We start from the raw sequence: 27,541 nt of genomic DNA on the forward strand, positions 1-27,541 counted from the left end.
TGATTGGTCTGTATCTCTGTGATTGGTCTGTGATTGGTCTGCGTCCCTGTGATTGGTCTGCATCCCTGTGATTGGTCTGTGATTGGTCTGCGTCCCTGTGATTGGTCTGTATCTCTGTGATCGGTCTGTGATCGGTCTGTATCTCTGTGATCGGTCTGTGATCGGTCTGTATCTCTGTGATCGGTCTGTATCCCTGTGATTGGTCTGTGATCGGTCTGTATCCCTGTGATTGGTCTGTGATTGGTCTGTATCTCTGTGATCGGTCTGTGATCGGTCTGTGATCGGTCTGTATCTCTGTGATCGGTCTGTGATCGGTCTGTGATCGGTCTGTATCTCTGTGATCGGTCTGTGATCGGTCTGTGATCGGTCTGTATCTCTGTGATCGGTCTGTATCTCTGTGATCGGTCTGTATCCCTGTGATCGGTCTGTGATCGGTCTGTATCTCTGTGATCGGTCTGCATCCCTGTGATCGGTCTGCATCCCTGTGATTGGTCTGTGATCGGTCTGTATCCCTGTGATTGGTCTGTGATTGGTCTGTATCTCTGTGATCGGTCTGTATCCCTGTGATTGGTCTGTGATCGGTCTGTATCCCTGTGATTGGTCTGTGATCGGTCTGTATCCCTGTGATTGGTCTGTGATTGGTCTGTATCTCTGTGATCGGTCTGTGATCGGTCTGTGATCGGTCTGTATCTCTGTGATCGGTCTGTGATCGGTCTGTGATCGGTCTGTATCTCTGTGATCGGTCTGTGATCGGTCTGTATCTCTGTGATCGGTCTGTATCTCTGTGATCGGTCTGTGATCGGTCTGTATCTCTGTGATCGGTCTGTATCCCTGTGATCGGTCTGTATCCCTGTGATCGGTCTGTATCCCTGTGATCGGTCTGTGATCGGTCTGTATCCCTGTGATCGGTCTGCATCCCTGTGATCGGTCTGTGATCGGTCTGTGATCGGTCTGTATCTCTGTGATCGGTCTGCATCCCTGTGATCGGTCTGCATCCCTGTGATTGGTCTGTGATCGGTCTGTGATCGGTCTGTATCCCTGTGATCGGTCTGCATCCCTGTGATCGGTCTGTATCCCTGTGATCGGTCTGTGATCGGTCTGTGATCGGTCTGTATCCCTGTGATCGGTCTGCATCCCTGTGATCGGTCTGTATCCCTGTGATTGGTCTGTGATCGGTCTGTGATCGGTCTGTATCTCTGTGATCGGTCTGTATCCCTGTGATCGGTCTGTATCCCTGTGATCGGTTTGTATCTCTGTGATCGGTCTGCATCCCTGTGATCGGTCTGTATCCCTGTGATCGGTTTGTATCTCTGTGATCGGTCTGCATCCCTGTGATCGGTCTGTATCCCTGTGATCGGTCTGTGATCGGTCTGTGATCGGTCTGTATCCCTGTGATCGGTCTGCATCCCTGTGATCGGTCTGTATCCCTGTGATTGGTCTGTGATCGGTCTGTGATCGGTCTGTATCTCTGTGATCGGTCTGTATCCCTGTGATCGGTCTGTATCCCTGTGATCGGTTTGTATCTCTGTGATTGGTCTGTGATCGGTCTGTATCCCTGTGATTGGTCTGTGATCGGTCTGTATCCCTGTGATTGGTCTGTGATCGGTCTGTATCTCTGTGATCGGTCTGTATCCCTGTGATTGGTCTGTATCTCTGTGATCGGTCTGTATCCCTGTGATCGGTCTGTATCCCTGTGATCGGTCTGTATCTCTGTGATCGGTCTGTATCTCTGTGATTGGTCTGTGATCGGTCTGTATCCCTGTGATTGGTCTGTGATCGGTCTGTATCCCTGTGATTGGTCTGTGATTGGTCTGTATCTCTGTGATCGGTCTGTATCTCTGTGATCGGTCTGTATCCCTGTGATCGGTCTGTATCCCTGTGATCGGTCTGTATCTCTGTGATCGGTCTGTGATCGGTCTGTATCTCTGTGATCGGTCTGTATCTCTGTGATCGGTCTGTATCCCTGTGATTGGTCTGTGATCGGTCTGTATCTCTGTGATCGGTCTGTATCTCTGTGATCGGTCTGTATCCCTGTGATTGGTCTGTGATCGGTCTGTATCTCCGTGATCGGTCTGTGATCGGTCTGTATCTCTGTGATCGGTCTGTATCTCTGTGATCGGTCTGTGATCGGTCTGTATCTCTGTGATCGGTCTGTATCTCTGATCGGTCTGTATCTCTGTGATTGGTCTGTATCTCTGTGATCGGTCTGTATCTCTGTGATTGGTCTGTATCTCTGTGATCGGTCTGTGATCGGTCTGTATCTCTGTGATCGGTCTGTGATCGGTCTGTATCCCTGTGATTGGTCTGTGATCGGTCTGTATCCCTGTGATTGGTCTGTGATTGGTCTGTATCTCTGTGATCGGTCTGTGATCGGTCTGTGATCGGTCTGTATCTCTGTGATCGGTCTGTGATCGGTCTGTGATCGGTCTGTATCTCTGTGATCGGTCTGTGATCGGTCTGTATCTCTGTGATCGGTCTGTATCCCTGTGATCGGTCTGTATCCCTGTGATCGGTCTGTATCTCTGTGATCGGTCTGTATCCCTGTGATCGGTCTGTGATCGGTCTGTATCCCTGTGATCGGTCTGCATCCCTGTGATCGGTCTGCATCCCTGTGATCGGTCTGTGATCGGTCTGTGATCGGTCTGTATCTCTGTGATCGGTCTGCATCCCTGTGATCGGTCTGCATCCCTGTGATTGGTCTGTGATCGGTCTGTGATCGGTCTGTATCCCTGTGATCGGTCTGCATCCCTGTGATCGGTCTGTATCCCTGTGATCGGTCTGTGATCGGTCTGTGATCGGTCTGTATCCCTGTGATCGGTCTGCATCCCTGTGATCGGTCTGTATCCCTGTGATTGGTCTGTGATCGGTCTGTGATCGGTCTGTATCTCTGTGATCGGTCTGTATCCCTGTGATCGGTCTGTATCCCTGTGATCGGTTTGTATCTCTGTGATCGGTCTGCATCCCTGTGATCGGTCTGTATCCCTGTGATCGGTTTGTATCTCTGTGATCGGTCTGTATCCCTGTGATCGGTTTGTATCCCTGTGATCGGTTTGTATCCCTGTGATCGGTTTGTATCTCTGTGATCGGTCTGCATCCCTGTGATCGGTCTGTATCCCTGTGATCGGTCTGTGATCGGTCTGTGATCGGTCTGTATCCCTGTGATCGGTCTGCATCCCTGTGATCGGTCTGTATCCCTGTGATTGGTCTGTGATCGGTCTGTGATCGGTCTGTATCTCTGTGATCGGTCTGTATCCCTGTGATCGGTCTGTATCCCTGTGATCGGTTTGTATCTCTGTGATTGGTCTGTGATCGGTCTGTATCTCTGTGATCGGTCTGTATCTCTGTGATTGGTCTGTATCTCTGTGATCGGTCTGTATCCCTGTGATCGGTCTGTATCCCTGTGATCGGTCTGTATCTCTGTGATCGGTCTGTATCTCTGTGATTGGTCTGTGATCGGTCTGTATCCCTGTGATTGGTCTGTGATCGGTCTGTATCCCTGTGATTGGTCTGTGATTGGTCTGTATCTCTGTGATCGGTCTGTATCTCTGTGATCGGTCTGTATCCCTGTGATCGGTCTGTATCCCTGTGATCGGTCTGTATCTCTGTGATCGGTCTGTGATCGGTCTGTATCTCTGTGATCGGTCTGTATCTCTGTGATCGGTCTGTATCCCTGTGATTGGTCTGTGATCGGTCTGTATCTCTGTGATCGGTCTGTATCTCTGTGATCGGTCTGTATCCCTGTGATTGGTCTGTGATCGGTCTGTATCTCCGTGATCGGTCTGTGATCGGTCTGTATCTCTGTGATCGGTCTGTATCTCTGTGATCGGTCTGTGATCGGTCTGTATCTCTGTGATCGGTCTGTATCTCTGATCGGTCTGTATCTCTGTGATCGGTCTGTATCTCTGTGATTGGTCTGTATCCCTGTGATCGGTCTGTATCTCTGTGATCGGTCTGTATCCCTGTGATCGGTCTGTGATCGGTCTGTATCTCCGTGATCGGTCTGTGATCGGTCTGTATCTCTGTGATCGGTCTGTATCTCTGTGATCGGTCTGTATCCCTGTGATTGGTCTGTGATCGGTCTGTATCTCTGTGATCGGTCTGTATCTCTGTGATCGGTCTGTATCCCTGTGATTGGTCTGTGATCGGTCTGTATCTCCGTGATCGGTCTGTGATCGGTCTGTATCTCCGTGATCGGTCTGTGATCGGTCTGTATCTCTGATCGGTCTGTATCTCTGTGATTGGTCTGTATCCCTGTGATCGGTCTGTATCTCTGTGATCGGTCTGTATCCCTGTGATCGGTCTGTGATCGGTCTGTATCTCTGTGATCGGTCTGTGATCGGTCTGTGATCGGTCTGTATCTCTGTGATCGGTCTGTATCTCTGTGATCGGTCTGTATCTCTGTGATCGGTCTGTATCTCTGTGATCGGTCTGTGATCGGTCTGTATCTCTGTGATCGGTCTGTGATCGGTCTGTATCTCCGTGATCGGTCTGTATCTCCGTGATCGGTCTGTATCTCCGTGATCGGTCTGTATCTCCGTGATCGGTCTGTATCTCTGTGATTGGTCTGTATCCCTGTGATCGGTCTGTATCTCTGTGATTGGTCTGTATCTCTGTGATCGGTCTGCATCCCTGTGATTGGTCTGTGATTGGTCTGCGTCCCTGTGATTGGTCTGCATCCCTGTGATTGGTCTGTGATTGGTCTGCGTCCCTGTGATTGGTCTGTGATCGGTCTGTATCTCTGTGATCGGTCTGTGATCGGTCTGTATCTCTGTGATCGGTCTGTATCTCTGATCGGTCTGTATCTCTGTGATCGGTCTGTGATCGGTCTGTGATCGGTCTGTGATCGGTCTGTATCCCTGTGATCGGTCTGTGATCGGTCTGTGATCGGTCTGTGATCGGTCTGCATCCCTGTGATCGGTCTGTGATCGGTCTGTGATCGGTCTGTGATCGGTCTGCATCCCTGTGATCGGTCTGCATCCCTGTGATCGGTCTGCATCCCTGTGATTGGTCTGTGATCGGTCTGTGATCGGTCTGTATCTCTGTGATCGGTCTGTGATCGGTCTGTATCTCTGTGATCGGTCTGTATCTCTGATCGGTCTGTATCTCTGTGATCGGTCTGTGATCGGTCTGTGATCGGTCTGTGATCGGTCTGTTTCTCTGTGATCGGTCTGTATCCCTGTGATCGGTCTGTGATCGGTCTGTGATCGGTCTGTATCCCTGTGATCGGTCTGTGATCGGTCTGTATCCCTGTGATCGGTCTGCATCCCTGTGATCGGTCTGCATCCCTGTGATCGGTCTGCATCCCTGTGATTGGTCTGTGATCGGTCTGTGATCGGTCTGTATCCCTGTGATTGGTCTGTGATCGGTCTGTATCCCTGTGATTGGTCTGTGATCGGTCTGTATCTCTGTGATCGGTCTGTATCTCTGTGATCGGTCTGTATCCCTGTGATTGGTCTGTATCTCTGTGATCGGTCTGTATCCCTGTGATCGGTCTGTGATCGGTCTGTATCTCTGATCGGTCTGTATCTCTGTGATCGGTCTGTATCTCTGTGATCGGTCTGTATCCCTGTGATCGGTCTGCATCCCTGTGATTGGTCTGTGATCGGTCTGCATCCCTGTGATTGGTCTGTGATCGGTCTGTATCTCTGATCGGTCTGTATCTCTGTGATCGGTCTGTATCTCTGTGATTGGTCTGTATCCCTGTGATCGGTCTGTATCTCTGTGATCGGTCTGTATCCCTGTGATCGGTCAGTATCTCTGTGATCGGTCTGTGATCGGTCTGTATCTCTGTGATCGGTCTGTGATCGGTCTGTATCCCTGTGATCGGTCTGTGATCGGTCTGTATCCCTGTGATCGGTCTGTATCTCTGTGATCGGTCTGTGATCGGTCTGTATCTCTGTGATCGGTCTGTGATCGGTCTGTATCCCTGTGATCGGTCTGTGATCGGTCTGTATCTCTGTGATCGGTCTGTATCTCTGTGATCGGTCTGTATCTCCGTGATCGGTCTGTATCTCCGTGATCGGTCTGTGATCGGTCTGTATCTCCGTGATCGGTCTGTATCTCCGTGATCGGTCTGTGATCGGTCTGTATCTCCGTGATCGGTCTGTGATTGGTCTGTATCCCTGTGATCGGTCTGTATCTCTGTGATTGGTCTGTATCCCTGTGATCGGTCTGTATCTCTGTGATCGGTCTGCATCCCTGTGATTGGTCTGTGATTGGTCTGCGTCCCTGTGATTGGTCTGCATCCCTGTGATTGGTCTGCATCCCTGTGATTGGTCTGTGATTGGTCTGCGTCCCTGTGATTGGTCTGTATCTCTGTGATCGGTCTGTATCTCTGTGATCGGTCTGTGATCGGTCTGTATCCCTGTGATCGGTCTGTATCTCTGTGATCGGTCTGTGATCGGTCTGTATCTCTGTGATCGGTCTGTATCTCTGTGATCGGTCTGTGATCGGTCTGTGATCGGTCTGTATCTCTGTGATCGGTCTGTGATCGGTCTGTATCTCTGATCGGTCTGTATCTCTGTGATCGGTCTGTGATCGGTCTGTATCTCTGTGATCGGTCTGTGATCGGTCTGTATCTCTGTGATCGGTCTGTATCTCTGTGATCGGTCTGTATCCCTGTGATCGGTCTGCATCCCTGTGATCGGTCTGCATCCCTGTGATTGGTCTGTGATCGGTCTGTGATCGGTCTGTATCCCTGTGATCGGTCTGTATCCCTGTGATCGGTCTGTGATCGGTCTGTGATCGGTCTGTATCCCTGTGATCGGTCTGTGATCGGTCTGTATCCCTGTGATCGGTCTGCATCCCTGTGATCGGTCTGCATCCCTGTGATTGGTCTGTGATCGGTCTGTGATCGGTTTGTATCCCTGTGATCGGTCTGTATCTCTGTGATTGGTCTGTGATCGGTCTGTATCCCTGTGATTGGTCTGTGATCGGTCTGTATCCCTGTGATTGGTCTGTGATCGGTCTGTATCTCTGTGATCGGTCTGTATCTCTGTGATCGGTCTGTATCCCTGTGATCGGTCTGTATCTCTGTGATCGGTCTGTATCCCTGTGATCGGTCTGTATCTCTGTGATCGGTCTGTATCCCTGTGATCGGTCTGTATCTCTGTGATCGGTCTGTGATCGGTCTGTGATCGGTCTGTGATCGGTCTGTATCTCTGTGATCGGTCTGTATCTCTGTGATCGGTCTGTATCTCTGTGATCGGTCTGTATCTCTGTGATCGGTCTGTATCCCTGTGATCGGTCTGTATCTCTGTGATCGGTCTGTATCTCTGTGATTGGTCTGTGATCGGTCTGTGATCGGTCTGTATCTCTGTGATCGGTCTGTGATCGGTCTGTGATCGGTCTGTGATCGGTCTGTATCTCTGTGATCGGTCTGTATCCCTGTGATCGGTCTGTATCTCTGTGATCGGTCTGTATCTCTGTGATCGGTCTGTATCTCCGTGATCGGTCTGTATCCCTGTGATCGGTCTGTATCTCTGTGATCGGTCTGTATCTCTGTGATCGGTCTGTATCTCTGTGATCGGTCTGTGATCGGTCTGTATCCCTGTGATCGGTCTGTGATCGGTCTGTATCTCTGATCGGTCTGTATCTCTGTGATCGGTCTGTATCTCTGATCGGTCTGTATCTCTGTGATCGGTCTGTATCTCTGATCGGTCTGTATCTCTGTGATCGGTCTGTATCTCTGATCGGTCTGTATCTCTGTGATCGGTCTGTATCTCTGATCGGTCTGTATCTCTGTGATCGGTCTGTATCTCTGATCGGTCTGTATCTCTGTGATCGGTCTGTATCTCTGATCGGTCTGTATCTCTGTGATCGGTCTGTATCTCTGATCGGTCTGTATCCCTGTGATCGGTCTGAATCTCTGTGATTGGTCTGTGATCGGTCTGTATCCCTGTGATTGGTCTGTGATCGGTCTGTATCTCTGTGATCGGTCTGTATCTCTGTGATCGGTCTGTATCTCTGTGATCGGTCTGTATCCCTGTGATTGGTCTGTATCTCTGTGATCGGTCTGTATCTCTGTGATCGGTCTGTGATCGGTCTGTATCTCTGTGATCGGTCTGTGATCGGTCTGTATCTCTGTGATCGGTCTGTGATCGGTCTGTATCTCTGTGATCGGTCTGTATCCCTGTGATCGGTCTGTGATCGGTCTGTATCTCTGTGATCGGTCTGTGATCGGTCTGTATCTCTGTGATCGGTCTGTGATCGGTCTGTATCTCTGTGATCGGTCTGTATCCCTGTGATTGGTCTGTATCTCTGTGATCGGTCTGTATCCCTGTGATCGGTCTGCATCCCTGTGATTGGTCTGTGATCGGTCTGCATCCCTGTGATTGGTCTGTGATCGGTCTGTATCTCTGATCGGTCTGTATCTCTGTGATCGGTCTGTATCTCTGTGATCGGTCTGTATCCCTGTGATCGGTCTGTATCCCTGTGATCGGTCTGTGATCGGTCTGTATCCCTGTGATCGGTCTGTGATCGGTCTGTATCTCTGTGATCGGTCTGTATCTCTGTGATCGGTCTGTGATCGGTCTGTATCTCTGTGATCGGTCTGTATCTCTGTGATCGGTCTGTGATCGGTCTGTATCTCTGTGATCGGTCTGTATCTCCGTGATCGGTCTGTATCTCCGTGATCGGTCTGTATCTCCGTGATCGGTCTGTATCTCCGTGATCGGTCTGTGATTGGTCTGTATCCCTGTGATCGGTCTGTATCTCTGTGATCGGTCTGTATCTCTGTGATTGGTCTGTATCTCTGTGATCGGTCTGCATCCCTGTGATTGGTCTGTGATTGGTCTGCGTCCCTGTGATTGGTCTGCATCCCTGTGATTGGTCTGTGATTGGTCTGCGTCCCTGTGATTGGTCTGTATCTCTGTGATTGGTCTGTATCTCTGTGATCGGTCTGTATCTCTGTGATCGGTCTGTATCTCTGTGATCGGTCTGTATCTCTGTGATCGGTCTGTATCCCTGTGATCGGTCTGTGATCGGTCTGTGATCGGTCTATATCCCTGTGATCGGTCTGCATCCCTGTGATCGGTCTGTGATCGGTCTGTATCCCTGTGATTGGTCTGTATCCCTGTGATCGGTCTGTGATCGGTCTGTGATCGGTCTGTATCCCTGTGATCGGTCTGCATCCCTGTGATCGGTCTGCATCCCTGTGATTGGTCTGTGATCGGTCTGTATCCCTGTGATTGGTCTGTGATCGGTCTGTATCTCTGTGATCGGTCTGTGATCGGTCTGTGATCGGTCTGTATCCCTGTGATCGGTCTGTATCTCTGTGATTGGTCTGTGATCGGTCTGTATCCCTGTGATTGGTCTGTGATCGGTCTGTATCCCTGTGATTGGTCTGTGATCGGTCTGTATCTCTGTGATCGGTCTGTGATCGGTCTGTATCTCTGTGATCGGTCTGTGATCGGTCTGTATCTCTGTGATCGGTCTGTGATCGGTCTGTATCCCTGTGATCGGTCTGTGATCGGTCTGTGATCGGTCTGTATCCCTGTGATCGGTCTGTATCTCTGTGATTGGTCTGTGATCGGTCTGTATCCCTGTGATTGGTCTGTGATCGGTCTGTATCCCTGTGATTGGTCTGTGATCGGTCTGTATCTCTGTGATCGGTCTGTATCCCTGTGATCGGTCTGTGATCGGTCTGTATCTCTGTGATCGGTCTGTATCCCTGTGATCGGTCTGTATCTCTGTGATCGGTCTGTATCTCTGTGATCGGTCTGTATCTCTGTGATTGGTCTGTATCCCTGTGATCGGTCTGTATCTCTGTGATTGGTCTGTGATCGGTCTGTATCTCTGTGATTGGTCTGTGATCGGTCTGTATCCCTGTGATTGGTCTGTGATCGGTCTGTATCCCTGTGATCGGTCTGTATCTCTGTGATCGGTCTGTGATCGGTCTGTGATCGGTCTGTATCTCTGTGATCGGTCTGTGATCGGTCTGTGATCGGTCTGTATCTCTGTGATCGGTCTGTGATCGGTCTGTATCTCTGTGATCGGTCTGTGATCGGTCTGTATCTCTGTGATCGGTCTGTGATCGGTCTGTATCTCTGTGATCGGTCTGTATCCCTGTGATCGGTCTGTATCCCTGTGATCGGTCTGTATCCCTGTGATCGGTCTGTGATCGGTCTGTATCTCTGTGATCGGTCTGTATCCCTGTGATCGGTCTGTGATCGGTCTGTATCCCTGTGATCGGTCTGTGATCGGTCTGTATCTCTGTGATCGGTCTGTATCCCTGTGATCGGTCTGTGATCGGTCTGTATCTCTGTGATCGGTCTGTGATCGGTCTGTGATCGGTCTGTATCTCTGTGATCGGTCTGTGATCGGTCTGTGATCGGTCTGTATCCCTGTGATCGGTCTGTGATCGGTCTGTATCTCTGTGATCGGTCTGTGATCGGTCTGTGATCGGTCTGTGATCGGTCTGTATCTCTGTGATCGGTCTGTGATCGGTCTGTATCTCTGTGATCGGTCTGTGATCGGTCTGTGATCGGTCTGTGATCGGTCTGTATCTCTGTGATTGGTCTGTGATCGGTCTGTATCCCTGTGATCGGTCTGTGATCGGTCTGTATCTCTGTGATCGGTCTGTGATCGGTCTGTATCCCTGTGATCGGTCTGTGATCGGTCTGTATCTCTGTGATCGGTCTGTGATCGGTCTGTGATCGGTCTGTGATCGGTCTGTATCTCTGTGATTGGTCTGTGATCGGTCTGTATCTCTGTGATCGGTCTGTATCTCTGTGATCGGTCTGTATCCCTGTGATCGGTCTGTATCCCTGTGATCGGTCTGTGATCGGTCTGTATCTCTGTGATCGGTCTGTATCCCTGTGATCGGTCTGTGATCGGTCTGTATCTCTGTGATCGGTCTGTATCCCTGTGATCGGTCTGCATCCCTGTGATTGGTCTGTGATCGGTCTGTATCTCTGATCGGTCTGTATCTCTGTGATCGGTCTGTATCTCTGTGATCGGTCTGTATCCCTGTGATCGGTCTGTATCTCTGTGATCGGTCTGTATCTCTGTGATCGGTCTGTATCCCTGTGATCGGTCTGTATCTCTGTGATCGGTCTGTGATCGGTCTGTATCTCTGTGATCGGTCTGTATCTCTGTGATCGGTCTGTATCTCTGTGATCGGTCTGTGATCGGTCTGTATCTCTGTGATCGGTCTGTGATCGGTCTGTGATCGGTCTGTATCTCTGATCGGTCTGTATCTCTGATCGGTCTGTATCCCTGTGATCGGTCTGTGATCGGTCTGTATCTCTGTGATCGGTCTGTATCTCTGATCGGTCTGTATCCCTGTGATCGGTCTGTGATCGGTCTGTATCTCTGTGATCGGTCTGTATCCCTGTGATCGGTCTGTATCTCTGATCGGTCTGTATCCCTGTGATCGGTCTGTGATCGGTCTGTATCCCTGTGATCGGTCTGTGATCGGTCTGTATCTCTGTGATCGGTCTGTATCTCTGATCGGTCTGTATCTCTGATCGGTCTGTATCCCTGTGATCGGTCTGTATCTCTGTGATCGGTCTGTATCCCTGATCGGTCTGTATCTCTGTGATCGGTCTGTGATCGGTCTGTATCTCTGATCGGTCTGTATCCCTGTGATCGGTCTGTGATCGGTCTGTATCTCTGATCGGTCTGTATCTCTGTGATCGGTCTGTATCCCTGTGATCGGTCTGTATCTCTGTGATCGGTCTGTATCTCTGTGATCGGTCTGTATCTCTGTGATCGGTCTGTATCTCTGATCGGTCTGTATCTCTGTGATCGGTCTGTATCTCTGATTGGTCTGTATCTCTGTGATCGGTCTGTATCTCTGATCGGTCTGTATCTCTGTGATCGGTCTGTATCTCTGTGATCGGTCTGTATCTCTGATCGGTCTGTATCCCTGTGATCGGTCTGTATCCCTGTGATCGGTCTGTATCCCTGTGATTGGTCTGTGATCGGTCTGTATCTCTGTGATCGGTCTGTATCTCTGATCGGTCTGTATCTCTGTGATTGGTCTGTGATCGGTCTGTATCTCTGTGATCGGTCTGTATCTCTGATCGGTCTGTATCTCTCTGATCGGTCTGTATCCCTGTGATCGGTCTGTATCCCTGTGATCGGTCTGTATCTCTGTGATCGGTCTGTATCTCTGTGATTGGTCTGTGATCGGTCTGTATCTCTGTGATCGGTCTGTATCTCTGTGATTGGTCTGTATCTCTGTGATCGGTCTGTATCTCTGTGATCGGTCTGTATCCCTGTGATCGGTCTGTATCTCTGTGATCGGTCTGTATCTCTGTGATCGGTCTGTATCCCTGTGATCGGTCTGTATCCCTGTGATCGGTCTGTATCTCTGTGATCGGTCTGTATCTCTGATCGGTCTGTATCCCTGTGATCGGTCTGTATCCCTGTGATCGGTCTGTATCCCTGTGATCGGTCTGTATCTCTGTGATCGGTCTGTATCTCTGTGATTGGTCTGTGATCGGTCTGTATCTCTGTGATCGGTCTGTATCTCTGTGATCGGTCTGTATCCCTGTGATCGGTCTGTATCCCTGTGATCGGTCTGTATCTCTGTGATCGGTCTGTATCTCTGTGATTGGTCTGTGATCGGTCTGTATCTCTGTGATCGGTCTGTATCTCTGTGATCGGTCTGTATCCCTGTGATCGGTCTGTATCCCTGTGATCGGTCTGTATCCCTGTGATCGGTCTGTATCTCTGTGATCGGTCTGTATCTCTGTGATCGGTCTGTGATCGGTCTGTATCTCTGTGATCGGTCTGTATCTCTGTGATCGGTCTGTGATCGGTCTGTATCTCTGTGATCGGTCTGTATCTCTGTGATCGGTCTGTATCTCTGATCGGTCTGTATCCCTGTGATCGGTCTGTATCTCTGTGATCGGTCTGTATCTCTGTGATCGGTCTGTATCTCTGTGATCGGTCTGTATCTCTGTGATCGGTCTGTATCCCTGTGATCGGTCTGTATCCCTGTGATCGGTCTGTATCCCTGTGATCGGTCTGTATCTCTGTGATCGGTCTGTATCTCTGTGATCGGTCTGTATCCCTGTGATCGGTCTGTATCTCTGTGATCGGTCTGTATCTCTGTGATCGGTCTGTATCCTTGTGATCGGTCTGTATCCCTGTGATCGGTCTGTATCTCTGTGATCGGTCTGTATCTCTGTGATCGGTCTGTATCTCTGTGATCGGTCTGTATCTCTGATCGGTCTGTATCTCTGTGATCGGTCTGTATCTCTGTGATCGGTCTGTATCTCTGATCGGTCTGTATCTCTGATCGGTCTGTATCCCTGTGATCGGTCTGTATCTCTGATCGGTCTGTATCTCTGTGATCGGTCTGTATCCCTGTGATCGGTCTGTATCTCTGTGATCGGTCTGTATCTCTGATCGGTCTGTATCTCTGTGATCGGTCTGTATCTCTGTGATCGGTCTGTATCTCTGATCGGTCTGTATCCCTGTGATCGGTCTGTATCTCTGATCGGCCTGTGATCGGTCTGTATCTCTGTGATCGGTCTGTATCCCTGTGATCGGTCTGTATCCCTGTGATCGGTCTGTATCTCTGTGATCGGTCTGTATCTCTGTGATCGGTCTGTATCTCTGATCGGTCTGTATCCCTGTGATCGGTCTGTATCTCTGTGATCGGTCTGTATCCCTGTGATCGGTCTGTATCTCTGATCGGTCTGTATCCCTGTGATCGGTCTGTATCTCTGTGATCGGTCTGTATCTCTGTGATCGGTCTGTATCCCTGTGATCGGTCTGTATCTCTGTGATCGGTCTGTATCTCTGTGATCGGTCTGTATCCTTGTGATCGGTCTGTATCCCTGTGATCGGTCTGTATCTCTGTGATCGGTCTGTATCTCTGTGATCGGTCTGTATCTCTGTGATCGGTCTGTATCCCTGTGATCGGTCTGTATCCTTGTGATCGGTCTGTATCTCTGATCGGTCTGTATCTCTGTGATCGGTCTGTATCTCTGATCGGTCTGTATCCCTGTGATCGGTCTGTATCTCTGTGATCGGTCTGTATCTCTGTGATCGGTCTGTATCCCTGTGATCGGTCTGTATCCTTGTGATCGGTCTGTATCTCTGATCGGTCTGTATCTCTGTGATCGGTCTGTATCTCTGTGATCGGTCTGTATCTCTGTGATCGGTCTGTATCCCTGTGATCGGTCTGTATCCTTGTGATCGGTCTGTATCTCTGTGATCAGTCTGTATCCCTGTGATCGGTCTGTATCCTTGTGATCGGTCTGTATCTCTGTGATCGGTCTGTATCCCTGTGATCGGTCTGTATCTCTGCGATCGGTCTGTATCTCTGCGATCGGTCTGTATCTCTGCGATCGGTCTGTATCTCTGCGATCGGTCTGTATCTCTGCGATCGGTCTGTATCCTTGTGATCGGTCTGTATCTCTGCGATCGGTCTGTATCTCTGCGATCGGTCTGTATCTCTGTGATCGGTCTGTATCCTTGTGATCGGTCTGTATCCCTGTGATCGGTCTGTATCTCTGTGATCGGTCTGTATCCCTGTGATCGGTCTGTATCCCTGTGATCGGTCTGTATCCCTGTGATCGGTCTGTATCTCTGCGATCGGTCTGTATCTCTGTGATCGGTCTGTATCCCTGTGATCGGTCTGTATCCTTGTGATCGGTCTGTATCTCTGTGATCGGTCTGTATCTCTGTGATCGGTCTGTATCCCTGTGATCGGTCTGCATCCCTGTGATCGGTCTGTATCCTGACTCCAGGTCATGTGACTCCAGGTCATGTGACTCCAGGTCATGTGACTCCAGGTCATGTGACTCCAGGTCATGTGACTCTGGGTTACACCTGAAACTACAGAGGAAGATGGATCTCACCTGAGTGGGTCCTCATGTGTCGGGTCAGGTGTGTCTTCTGGGAGCTGGAGTACTCACAGTACAGACACTGGAAAGGACGGACACCTGTGTGACGAGGAGACGTCATCACATGATCAGACGGCACGGAAACTGACAGACAGGACAGAGACTGACAGACAGGACAGAGACTGATAGACAGGACGGAGACAGACAGACAGGACGGAGACTAACAGACTGGACGTAAACAGACAGACAGACAGGACAGAGACTGACAGACAGGACATAAACAGACAGACAGGACAGAGACTAACAGACAGGACGTAAACAGACAGACAGGACGGAGACTGACAGACAGGACGTAAACAGACAGACAGGACGGAGACTGACAGACAGGACGGAGACTGACAGACAGACAGGACGGAGACAGACAGACAGGACGGAGACTGACAGACAGGACGGAGACAGACAGACAGGACGGAGACAGACAGACAGGACGGAGACTGACAGACAGGACGGAGACAGACAGACAGGACGGAGACAGACAGACAGGACGGAGACAGACAGACAGGACGGAGACTGACAGACAGGACGGAGACAGACAGACAGGACGGAGACAGACAGACAGGACGGAGACTAACAGACAGGACGTAAACAGACAGACAGGACGGAGACTGACAGACAGGACGGAGACAGACAGACAGGACAGAGACAGACAGACAGACAGGACAGAGACAGACAGACAGGACAGAGACTGACAGACAGAACGTAAACAAACAGAATGGACGGAGACAGGTGTCTGTACCTGTGTGTGTCCGGATGTGTTGGATGTAGTTGCTCTTGCGGTCAGAGAAGTAGGAGCACTGGCTGCAGGTGTGCAGTTTGCTGGGGAAGTGGTTCCTCAGGTGCTTCCTCCAGTGGTACTGACTGACGGTGGTGTACGGACACAGCGTGCACTTAAATACCCTGCAGACACACGGAGATCACACTCAGCCACCAACACATCTGTAGGAGAGCCTGTGCTCGCCATCTGCTTCACCTGAGTGATGTCAGACTACCTGAGTGATGTCAGACTTTACCTGTGGTCCTCGCCTTCCTTGCTGTGGTGTTTCAGGTGGGCGATGTAGTGGTCGTATCGGTTGGTGTTGTAACCGCAGCGCTCACACCTGATCAGCCCTTTGACGTCCCCTGAAGTTGCCTCGCCGCCGCTCTCCGCCTCGCCATCTGGCGAGCTCTTGGGCGTCTCCGCCTCCTTGGCCTTGGCCTTGCTCCGCCCCTCCACCTGGTTCACCACCAACATCTTGCTGATGCTGTGGGTGCTCAGGTGCTCCACGAACTCCTGCTCGCTCTGCGCCTGGAAGTGACACGGCTTGCAGCGAAAGGGTTTCTTCTTTTTCGCGCTCTCCACGGCGGCGGGGGGCCCATCTTTGCGTTTGGCGCCCTGCTGGGATGCGTCAGCATTGATGGAGGGGCGAGGCCGGCTGTGGCGGGACCGGCGTTCAGCTCCAGCCTCTTCGTCGTCCTCCTCCTCATCCTCCTCTTTGTTGTCACCCACGGCGACGGCGTCGATGCCGGGGCCCGGAGACTCCGGGTACTCGATGATGCACACCTCTCGGTGGTTCTGGTTGTCATAGCTGTACCTGCCCGAACACACAGGTGAGTTAGTTACAGGTGAGTTAGTCACAGGTGAGTCAGTCACAGGTGAGTTAGTTAGTTAGTTACATGTGAGTCAGTCACAGGTGAGTTAGTTACAGGTGAGTTAGTTAGTTAGTTACATGTGAGTCAGTCACAGGTGAGTTAGTTACAGGTGAGTTAGTTAGTTAGTTAGTTACATGTGAGTGAGTTAGTTAGTTAGTTAGTTACAGGCGAGTTAGTTACAGGTGAGTCAGTCACAGGTGAGTTAGTTACAGGTGGTGAGTGAGTTAGTCAGTTAGTCACAGGTGAGTTAGTTAGTTAGTTAGTTAGTTAGTTAGTTAGTTAGTTACAGGTGAGTCAGTCACAGGTGAGTTAGTTACAGGTGAGTCAGTCACAGGTGAGTCAGTCACAGGTGAGTTAGTCACAGGTGAGTTAGTTACAGGTGAGTTAGTTACAGGTGAGTCAGTCACAGGTGAGTCAGTCACAGGTGAGTTAGTCACAGGTGAGTTAGTCACAGGTGAGTTAGTTACAGGTGAGTCAGTTACAGGTGAGTTAGTTAGTTACAGGTGAGTTAGTTAGTTACAGGTGAGTTAGTTAGTTACAGGTGAGTTAGTTACAGGTGAGTCAGTTACAGGTGAGTTAGTTACAGATGGTGAGTGAGTTAGTCAGTTAGTCAGAGGTGAGTTAGTTAGTTAGTTAGTTAGTTAGTTAGTTAGTTAGTTAGTTAGTTAGTTACAGGTGAGTCAGTCACAGGTGAGTTAGTTACAGGTGAGTCAGTCACAGGTGAGTCAGTCACAGGTGAGTTAGTCACAGGTGAGTCAGTCACAGGTGAGTCAGTCACAGGTGAGTTAGTCACAGGTGAGTCAGTCACAGGTGAGTCAGTCACAGGTGAGTTAGTCACAGGTGAGTTAGTCACAGGTGAGTTAGTTACAGGTGAGTCAGTTACAGGTGAGTCAGTTACAGGTGAGTTAGTTACAGGTGAGTCAGTCACAGGTGAGTTAGTCACAGGTGAGTTAGTCACAGGTGAGTCAGTCACAGGTGAGTTAGTTACAGGTGGGTGAGTGAGTTAGTTAGTTACAGGTGAGTCAGTCACAGGTGAGTTAGTTACAGGTGAGTCAGTTACAGGTGAGTCAGTTACAGGTGAGTTAGTTACAGGTGAGTCAGTCACAGGTGAGTTAGTCACAGGTGAGTTAGTCACAGGTGAGTCAGTCACAGGTGAGTTAGTTACAGGTGGGTGAGTGAGTTAGTTAGTTACAGGTGAGTCAGTCACAGGTGAGTTAGTTACAGGTGAGTCGGTTACAGGTGAGTCAGTTACAGGTGAGTTAGTCACAGGTGGGTGAGTGAGTTAGTTAGTCAGTTACAGGTGATTCAGTCACAGGTGAGTTAGTTACAGGTGGGTGAGTGAGTTAGTTAGTTAGTTACAGGTGAGTCAGTTACAGGTGAGTTAGTTACAGGTGAGTCAGTTACAGGTGAGTTAGTTACAGGTGAGTTAGTTACAGGTGAGTCAGTTACAGGTGAGTCAGTTACAGGTGAGTTAGTTACAGGTGAGTTAGTTACAGGTGAGTCAGTTACAGGTGAGTCAGTTACAGGTGAGTTAGTTACAGGTGAGTCAGTTACAGGTGAGTTAAGTCACAGGTGAGTCAGTTACAGGTGAGTTAAGTCACATGTGAGTTAGTTACAGGTGAGTTAGTTAGTTAGTTAGTTAGTTACAGGTGAGTCAGTTACAGGTGAGTTGGTTACAGGTGAGTCAAGTCACAGGTGAGTTAGTTACAGGTGAGTCAGTTACAGGTGAGTTAGTTACAGGTGAGTTAGTTAGTTAGTTAGTTACAGGTGAGTTAGTTACAGGTGAGTCAGTTACAGGTGAGTTAAGTCACAGGTGAGTTAGTTACAGGTGAGTCAGTTACAGGTGAGTTAGTTACAGGTGAGTTAAGTCACAGGTGAGTCAGTTACAGGTGAGTCAGTTACAGGTGAGTCAGTTACAGGTGTTACAAGTTAAATGTATCATACCTGATGATGCTCTCGTCCTCGCTGTCCGAGTAGCTGCAGCCCACCGTCTTCAGCTCCATCATCTCCTTCTCATCGGCTACGCTGCCGTCACCGCCGCCGCTGCCGCCCTCCGCGGCCGTCACCGCCGCCACGTTGGCCAGCATTACCAGCTGAGGGGCGGGCAGCGTGTTCCTGGGCATCTCGCTGAGGCCCGGTCCATCCTCCGTCAGAGAAACGCCAACAGGAAACATCCCCACTGAGAACACGGTCTGAGCCGCCATGTCGAGTTCAGCTGGTCACCTGCGGACACGCCAACATGGAGGATGAGACACGGAGGAAGAAGAAGAAGTTCCACACAGATCTGCATCATCCTGACTGTGACAGCCTGGTTATTCTGACAGGTGAGGATGCAAAGAACCGGTCTCTGAGGGCTCAGGTGACTTTATGAACCAATCAGCTGATTAATAACAATAATCAGAAGCTGCAGCAGTTATCACAGTAAAATCTGTTACCTGCCATCTCCCCCGGTCCTTTACCTGCCATCTCCCCTGGTCCTTTACCTGCCATCTCCCCCGGTCCTTTACCTGCCATTTCCCCCGGTCCTTTACCTGCCATTTCCCCTGGTCCTTTACCTGCCATCTCCCCTGGTCCTTTACCTGCCATCTCCTCTGGTCCTTTACCTGCCATCTCCCCTGGTCCTTTACCTGCCATCTCCCCCGGTCCTTTACCTGCCATCTCCCCTGGTCCTTTACCTGCCATCTCCCCTGGTCCTTTACCTGCCATCTCCCCTGGTCCTTTACCTGCCATCTCCTCCGGTCCTTTACCTGCCATCTCCCCCGGTCCTTTACCTGCCATCTCCCCTGGTCCTTTACCTGCCATCTCCTCCGGTCCTTTACCTGCCATCTCCCCCGGTCCTTTACCTGCCATCTCCCCCGGTCCTTTACCTGCCATCTCCCCCGGTCCTTTACCTGCCATCTCCCCCGGTCCTTTACCTGCCATCTCCCCTGGTCCTTTACCTGCCATCTCCCCCGGTCCTTTACCTGCCATCTCCCCCGGTCCTTTACCTGCAATCTCCCCCGGTCCTTTACCCGCCATCTCCTCTGGTCCTTTACCTGCCATCTCCCCCGGTCCTTTACCTGCCATCTCCCCCGGTCCTTTACCTGCAATCTCCCCCGGTCCTTTACCTGCCATCTCCCCCGGTCCTTTACCTGCCATCTCCCCCGGTACTTTACCTGCCATCTCCCCTGGTCCTTTACCTGCCATCTCCCCCGGTCCTTTACCTGCCATCTCCCCTGGTCCTTTACCTGCCATCTCCCCCGGTCCTTTACCTGCCATCTCCCCTGGTCCTTTACCTGCCATCTCCTCTGGTCCTTTACCTGCCATCTCCTCTGGTCCTTTACCTGCCATCTCCCCTGGTCCTTTACCTGCCATCTCCCCTGGTCCTTTACCTGCCATCTCCCCCGGTACTTTACCTGCCATCTCCTCTGGTCCTTTACCTGCCATCTCCCCTGGTCCTTTACCTGCCATCTCCCCTGGTCCTTTACCTGCCATCTCCCCTGGTCCTTTACCTGCCATCTCCCCCGGTCCTTTACCTGCCATCTCCCCTGGTCCTTTACCTGCCATCTCCCCTGGTCCTTTACCTGCCATCTCCCCCGGTCCTTTACCTGCCATCTCCCCCGGTCCTTTACCTGCCATCTCCCCTGGTCCTTTACCTGCCATCTCCCCCGGTCCTTTACCTGCCATCTCCTCTGGTCCTTTAGTTGGACATTTTTTATTTTCAGACATATGGCTCTGAGTTTTCTGCCCTCTAACCCTGACTGGGAACAATCAACATCTTCTTGGAGGAGTTTTAACCCTCTTTAACTGCAGACTCCTTCACATATTTACAACTTCTTCAGTTGTTTTTTTAGAAATCCAGATTACAAGATGATTTAATAATTTTTTTCTCTACTTTATCTGAAAAACTAATAATAATAAATAGAACTATTTAATTTTTTGGGTCTATTTTACAAAGTTCAGCTGTTAAAATCAAACATTTGAGTGTCTGGAACTTGTTTTCCACTCGATAAAACAGCTGAACCAACATCCGTGGCTCCAGATGTTTGGATCGGCCGCGGGGTCCGCAGCCCACAGTCAGCGACCCCGCGGCCGATGGGATCTACCGCCTTGTCGGCCATTTTGAAACAGCACCACGGCTCTGTCGACAGCGCCTCACGGCCGGGCAGAAAACTCCCTAAAACTCCCTGAAACTTCCGAGTTTCTCAGTTTACGGTGATGGTAACTCCCCAGGTTACACCCCGGAGGAAAGCCGGGGACATAACGTGACGAAAAAACTAAAATCTGACACTTTAGAAAAAGAAAAATGAGCGAATGTGGCTTTAACTCTTAAAATCATCTAAATCTGAACAGGAGTTTGGCACAAAGTCGCAGATAAACGGATTAAACGGCGGCGGAGGGATTAAAAAGTGAAGAAGATGAGCTCAGAGTTTCAGGCGGACTACTTTTTACCTGTGTGTTCAGGTGAGACTGCCGGGTTAAACCGGGTTAAAGTGGATTAAAGTGGGTTTAAACCGGGTTAAAGTGGGTTTAACGGCTCCAGATGTGCGGGTTTTACGGAGAAGTGACGCTGATGTGCGGCTGCGCCGTGATTTCTGCGACCATTTCACTCTCTGCGGACTTCTCTAAAGTTTGCGGAAGCGCATAGTGGCCCAAACCCGCAGTAAAATGGGTATAAAGTGGGTATAAAGTGGGTATAAAGCCGCTGTGGAGCCGCCGTGGAGCCGCTGTGGCTGGGCGGTGAGGTGGGCCCGGGTTCGGGGCTCGGAGTGTTAGCCATGGTGCTGATCAGCCCCGGACAGCGCCTTCTTCTCCACCTCACCGCCTCCATTTTCCTCAAACTGCTGCAACTTTCCAGCCACAGAAAGCCCGCACAGCCCCGCCAGGAGCCCCGCTGCCACCCCGGCCCCCACGCACACTCACCGGCTCCAAACCTCCGAACTTTTCCGGAACTTTCCCCAAAGTTTTCTTCCTCCTCTGGAGCTTTTTTTTTCCTTCGTCGAACAGCGCAAAGGAGAAAAGTGGACACAAGTTTCCGCACATTCCTCCACAGCGACGTAAGGCCGTGACGTCAGCACGTCGCCCCCCTTGAGCCGGAGCTCCGCTTGTTCTGTAGTCTTTATTAAAACTACAAGTATCATCATCGTGTTTGTCCCAGAAACACAAAAACTCTGCTGCAAATAGGACAAAAGTCAGGGGTGGAGCAGGGATTTTAAATGTTACAAGGCATCAAGGGCCATTTTACTGCATTTTTTGCATTTTGATCGCCCTAAACTGGGTCCTGTATGGAAACTCCAATAGTTACACTGCTCAAATCTGGATAGAATTATTCTAAAGAGGGTACAGAGACTTTAAAACACATTTTATGATTTGTTAAAACTTTATTTGATCATTGAAAATTCAAAAAGGTGAAATCATCTTGCTGTAAAAGTGGGGGTGTCGAAACACCCCGATCCCCCACGGGTGCGACGCCCCTGGTAAAAGTTAACCCCTAAACACAAGAACTAAGTTTGGATTAAATTTAATCAGTAATGGATCATTATGGTTCAGTTCTACTGTGATTATTATTGTATTACCTTTATTTTGAAATGAAAGAACGTGGGACGTGAAGCCAAGACGGTGAAGTTTATAACCAATTCAAAGTGTTTAAGGCGCCGTTTACACATACCCGGGTATTTTGAAAAACGCATATTTTCTAACCTTCGTTTTCAAAAAAAAACCCGTGCACACAGCCCCGTTTTAAAAAAAAAACCCGTCTACATTGATCCGGAGAAATACGCTATCAGGAGCTGTTAAATTACGCCAAGCCTGACGGTGGCAGTGTTAGAACAATGAGAATTCCACACAAGCCAATCAGAAGCCTAATAGAGAACCGCTGACAGGCAACTTTCTTCACAACATCAACAGAAGCGCGCATGTGAGTACTCTCACCCTGGATGTGCGGGCGTAGCAGTTCTGCTAGGGAAAGGAGTGAAAATCGTGACATCCTGAAATTTTCCCTCCATTCCTCGGGGACAACAAAGCCATTTTCAAAATTTTCCCACCATAAAGCAGTCCGTCCGGGTCTAATCCAGAATCGCCGTCGCTGGCGGTGGTATGGCCGGGCTCTGTCTGCCAACAGAAGCTCCGCAATTGTTGCCCTCCGCGCCGTAATGCGCCTTTGTTGTTCAATACTTTGTAGGAGTGTAATTTTCAAAATCACACAAGCGAGTATAGCTCTCAACAAAATAAATGCTGCTAGTACCTCCATGCTTGCCAGATAAACAATGAATGGCGTTATCCTGCCACTATGGTGGATAGGGGCGGGGCTCTGTACTATGACGACAACTCCGCATTCCATTCTGAAAACTCCGTTTTCGTCTTTCAACCAGTTTACACACAAACGCTAAACGGAGTTTTTAAAAAATCTCCACTTTTGCCGGAGTTTTTTTTTAGCTTCGTTTTCGGAGGAAAAAACTCCGTTTGTGTGTAAACGAAAGGCACAAACGAAGGGAAAGGTCTTCGTTTATCAAAATACCCGGGTATGTGTAAACAGCACCTAAGTGTTCAAAAACACCGGAGATAATTCCTCCTTCATGCAGCCAACAGGTAATTCATGTGTTCTGTCTGTATTTGACTTTGATTGTTTTTCATGTTCTTGTTTGTTGTTCTGATGCTGTCATTAAGTCTGTGCGTGTCGTGGTTCATGATAATCTGATCTGTTCATGATTCTCCAGCTTTGGAGACGCGACATTAAAAGCTTACCAGGAACGATTCAGGAAATCCTTCCTCCCAGCAGCCATCACCATCTACAACACCCCCCCTCTGGCTGGAAGAGAACTTCAAGCAAAATAGGCTTGAAGTCTCTCCTAAAAACCAATAATAAAAAAAAAAAATCATACCGTATACAGCTAATGTTTATTCACTATTTTTTACTTTATTTTATTTATTTATTTTTTTTCATTTATTTAATTATTTTTTTTTTTTAATTATTTTTTATTTAATTATTTTTAATTTTTATTCTATTTTTATTCTATTAGCTTGTTTCTACTTTAATTGTTTACATATATTTTACTGTACGCTGCTGCAACACAACAATTTCCCAATAATGAATAAAGTATCTATCTATCTATCTATCTATCCATCTATCGTAATGTGACCTGTTCATTATCTGTGAGACAGCAGATTTCCTCATCTGATCAATCAGCTGAAAGCTTCCCACAGATGAGAAGAAAACCAGATATATCAAATTATCATAAAAATAAACAGACAATAAAAAACAAAAAATGATGAATCAGAGAGAAAAGTTCAAATAAAAAAAAGAACATTTAATAAAAAAAAAACACAAACATCACATCACATTACATCACATTACATTACATTACATTACATCACATTACATCACATTACATCACATCACATTACATTACATTACATCACATCACATTACATTACATTACATCACATTACATTACATTACATCACATCACATCACATTACATTACATTACATCACATCACATTACATCACATTACATTACATTACATTACATTACATCACATCACATCACATTACATTACATTACATTACATTACATTACATCACATCACATCACATTACATTACATTACATTACATTACATTACATCACATTACATCACATCACATCACATTACATTACATTACATCACATCACATTACATCACATTACATTACATTACATTACATTACATTACATTACATCACATCACATCACATTACATTACATTACATCACATCACATCACATTACATTACATTACATCACATCACATCACATTACATTACATTACATCACATCACATTACATTACATCACATTACATTACATCACATCACATTACATCACATCACATCACATCACATCACATCACATCACATTACATCACATCACATTACATTACATCACATTACATTACATCACATTACATTACATCACATCACATCACATTACATCACATTACATCACATCACATCACATTACATTACATTACATCACATCACATCACATCACATTACATTACATCACATCACATCACATCACATCACATTACATCACATCACATCACATTACATTACATTACGGTCATTCTGCAGACGCTTTTAACCAAAGCGACTTACAATCAGTGTGTTCCACATCGGTAGGCAAAAGAACTTCAGCTCACAAGAAATCATAAGTGCATTTCCTTCCAAAACCAAACAGCTGAGAGCAGAACTAGTGCAGAGTAAGTGCGGTAAGTCAGATACCCCAGCCTCTCACCAACTGCACACCAGTCACAGCGGGGTGGGGATGCAAACCCTGGTTCGGGTAGGGGTAATGAAAGTATAGAGGGTGCCAGTGGTGGAGGAAACAATAAGTGCGTAAGGAACTAGGACGGCGCAGGGGAGTGTTTCCTGCAGAGGTGGGTTTCAGCCTGCGGCCAAAGATGGGCAGCGACTCAGCTGTCCTGACATCAGTCGGAGATCGTTCAGAGAAAACTAACGAGGAAAGAAATTAAAATCAAACATTTGGACAACTTAATTCATAATTAGATTTATGAATTATTAAAGAAATAATTAGATCATAAACCAGATGAATGAATGATGAAGTTTGACAGGTTGTCCACCAGGGGGAGCCCACGCTCCTCACCGCCTCCCAGCAGGCCTGATGACGTCAGAGCCCACATGTGCATTCAATTCAAATTCAAAAATACTTTATTTATCCCAGAGGGAAATTAAATGTTGATGTAGCTCAATTAAATCAAGGAGTTATTATAGATGCTGATGGCTGTGGGCAGGAAAGATTTCCTGTAGCGGTCCGTTTTGCATCCAAACTGAAGAAGCCTTTGACTGAAGAGACTCTGTTTTCTGATAACAGTCTCATGGAGAGGATGTTCAGGGTTGTCCATAATTCTCTTGATTTTATGCAAAATCCTTCTTTGCATTATTGTCTCCAGAGGTTCCACAGTCGTCCCCAGAACAGAACCAGCCTTCTTTATCAGGTTGTTGAGTCTTTTTAGGTCCCTGGTTCTGATGCTGCTGCCCCAACAGATGACGCCAGAGGAAATGACGCTCTCAACAACAGACTTGTAGAAGATCTGCAACATCTTGTTGCAAACCTTGAAGGACCTTAGCTTCCTCAAGAAGTACAGTCTGCTCTGTCCTTTCTTGTAGATGGCTTCACTGTTGTGTCTCCAGTCCAGTCTGTTGTCCACATGAACACCAAGGTATTAATATTCCTCAACCACCTCCACTTCTTCTCCCATGATGGAAACAGGGTTTGATCTGACCCTGTTTCTCCTGAAATCTACAATCATCTCCTTTGTTTTGTTAACATTCAAGATGAGATGATTGTTCCCACACCATGCCACAAAGCGGTCCACCAGCTCTCTGTACTCAGCTTCTTGTCCATCTCTGATACACCCGACAACTGCAGAGTCATCTGAATATTTCTGTAGATGACAGGAGTCTGACTTGTACTGGAAGTCTGAAGTGTACAGAGTGAAAAGGAATGGTGAGAGTACAGTCCCCTGTGGTGCTCCTGTGCTGCTGATCACCTGGTTAGACACACAATTCTTCAGTCTGACAAACTGTGGTCTGTTTGTCAGGTAGTCATTAATCCAGGTGATTGTTGAGGCCTCCACCTGAGTCTTCTGGAGTTTCAGACGAAGCAGATCAGGCTGGATTGTGTTAAATGCACTGGAGAAATCAAAGAACATGATCCTCACAGTGCTGCCTGCTTTGTCCAGATGACAGTGGGTTTGTTGAAGCAGGTGTATGATAGCGTCTTCAACTCCAACTCCATGGCGATAAGCAAACTGCAGGGGGTCCTGATATGTGCTGGTTTGCTTACACAGGTGGGTCAACAGGAGTCTCTCCAGGACCTTCATGATGTGGGATGTCAGGGCAACAGGTCTGTAGTCATTGATGTCTGAAGGGTGAGTTTTCTTTGGTACCGGAACCAGACAGGATGTCTTCCACAACAGTGGTACCTTCTCTTGGGTCAAGCTAAGGTTGAAAAGGTGTTGCAGAATCCCACAGAGCTGCTCTGCACAGGCCTTCAGGACTCGGGGGCTGACACCATCTGGACCTGCAGCCTTGTTCCGGTTCAGTCTCTCCAACTGCCTCTTCACCTGACTTCTAGAAACAGAAAAGTGGGAGGGGGAGGCAAAGGGGACAGCAGCATCTCCTGATTGGGTTGATGACAAACTAGTGGAAGCAGAAGAATCCATGACTGAGGTGGAGGTGGAGATGTTACAGGAAAGCTGTGGGTCAGAGGAGGGTGGGATGTCTCTTTGGCTGGGAACAGGAGAGGAGGATGGTGAGCTTGTTCCTGAACTGAACCTGTTGAAGAATGTGTTCAGCTCATTTGCTCTGTCCAGACTTCCATCCATCCGATCCTCCCTCTGCTTGAGGCCTGTGATCTTCTTCATTCCTGACCACACATCTCTGATATTATTCCTCTGCAGTTTACTCTCAAGCTTCTTTCTATACACCTCCTTGCTCTCTCTGATCTTGACTTTGAGCTGCTTCTGTATACTCCTCAGTAACTCCCTGTCTCGCTCCCTAAAGGCTCTTTTTTTCTTGTTCAATAGTTCCTTTAGCTCACTGGTGATCCAGGGTTTGTTATTAGGGAAGCATCTCACTGTTCTGGTGGGGATGGTGTTGTCCACACAGAAGTTTATATAGTCAGTCACACACTCAGTCATGGCATTAATGTCCTCTCCATGTGGCTTACAAAGAGAAATCCAATCGGTTGCATCAAAACAACCCTGTAAGGCTTCTTCAGCTTCCTGTGACCACTTTCTAACAGTCCTTTTTGTGACAGGTAGTCTCTGGATAAGGGGTTTATATGCTGAACAGAGAAAAACAAGGTTGTGATCTGATTTTCCCAGGGGAGGTCTTGATTTGGAAATGTATGAATCCTTGACATTTGTGTAAAACAAATCCAATGTCTTGTTTTCTCTGGTAGAGCAGCTGACAAACTGTTGAAAAGTTGGCAGTGTAGCAGAGAGTGAGGCATGATTAAAATCACCAGATATTGCCACAAAAGAATTGGGGTGTTGTGTCTGTAT

At 48.5% G+C, this 27,541-nt stretch overlaps 1 protein-coding gene across 1 annotated transcript in view; it reads right to left on the minus strand.

Annotated features, from left to right (window-relative positions):
• rest (RE1-silencing transcription factor) overlaps positions 1-21,532 on the minus strand; it is a 30,687-nt gene extending 9,155 nt beyond the window's left edge. Inside the window, exons 1-5 of the mRNA XM_075482050.1 lie at positions 21,396-21,532; positions 18,438-18,716; positions 15,875-16,435; positions 15,601-15,761; positions 14,820-14,903 (exon numbers count right to left, since the gene is read on the minus strand). Of these exons, the coding sequence (XP_075338165.1) occupies positions 14,820-14,903; positions 15,601-15,761; positions 15,875-16,435; positions 18,438-18,697 (1,066 nt within the window). The 5' untranslated portion in view covers positions 18,698-18,716; positions 21,396-21,532. The remainder of the gene's footprint in view (positions 1-14,819; positions 14,904-15,600; positions 15,762-15,874; positions 16,436-18,437; positions 18,717-21,395) is intronic.
• Between the last annotated feature and the right edge of the window lie 6,009 nt (positions 21,533-27,541).

The sequence above is a fragment of the Odontesthes bonariensis genome, chromosome 13 (genome assembly GCF_027942865.1).
Source record: "Odontesthes bonariensis isolate fOdoBon6 chromosome 13, fOdoBon6.hap1, whole genome shotgun sequence".
NCBI lineage: Eukaryota > Metazoa > Chordata > Actinopteri > Atheriniformes > Atherinopsidae > Odontesthes > Odontesthes bonariensis.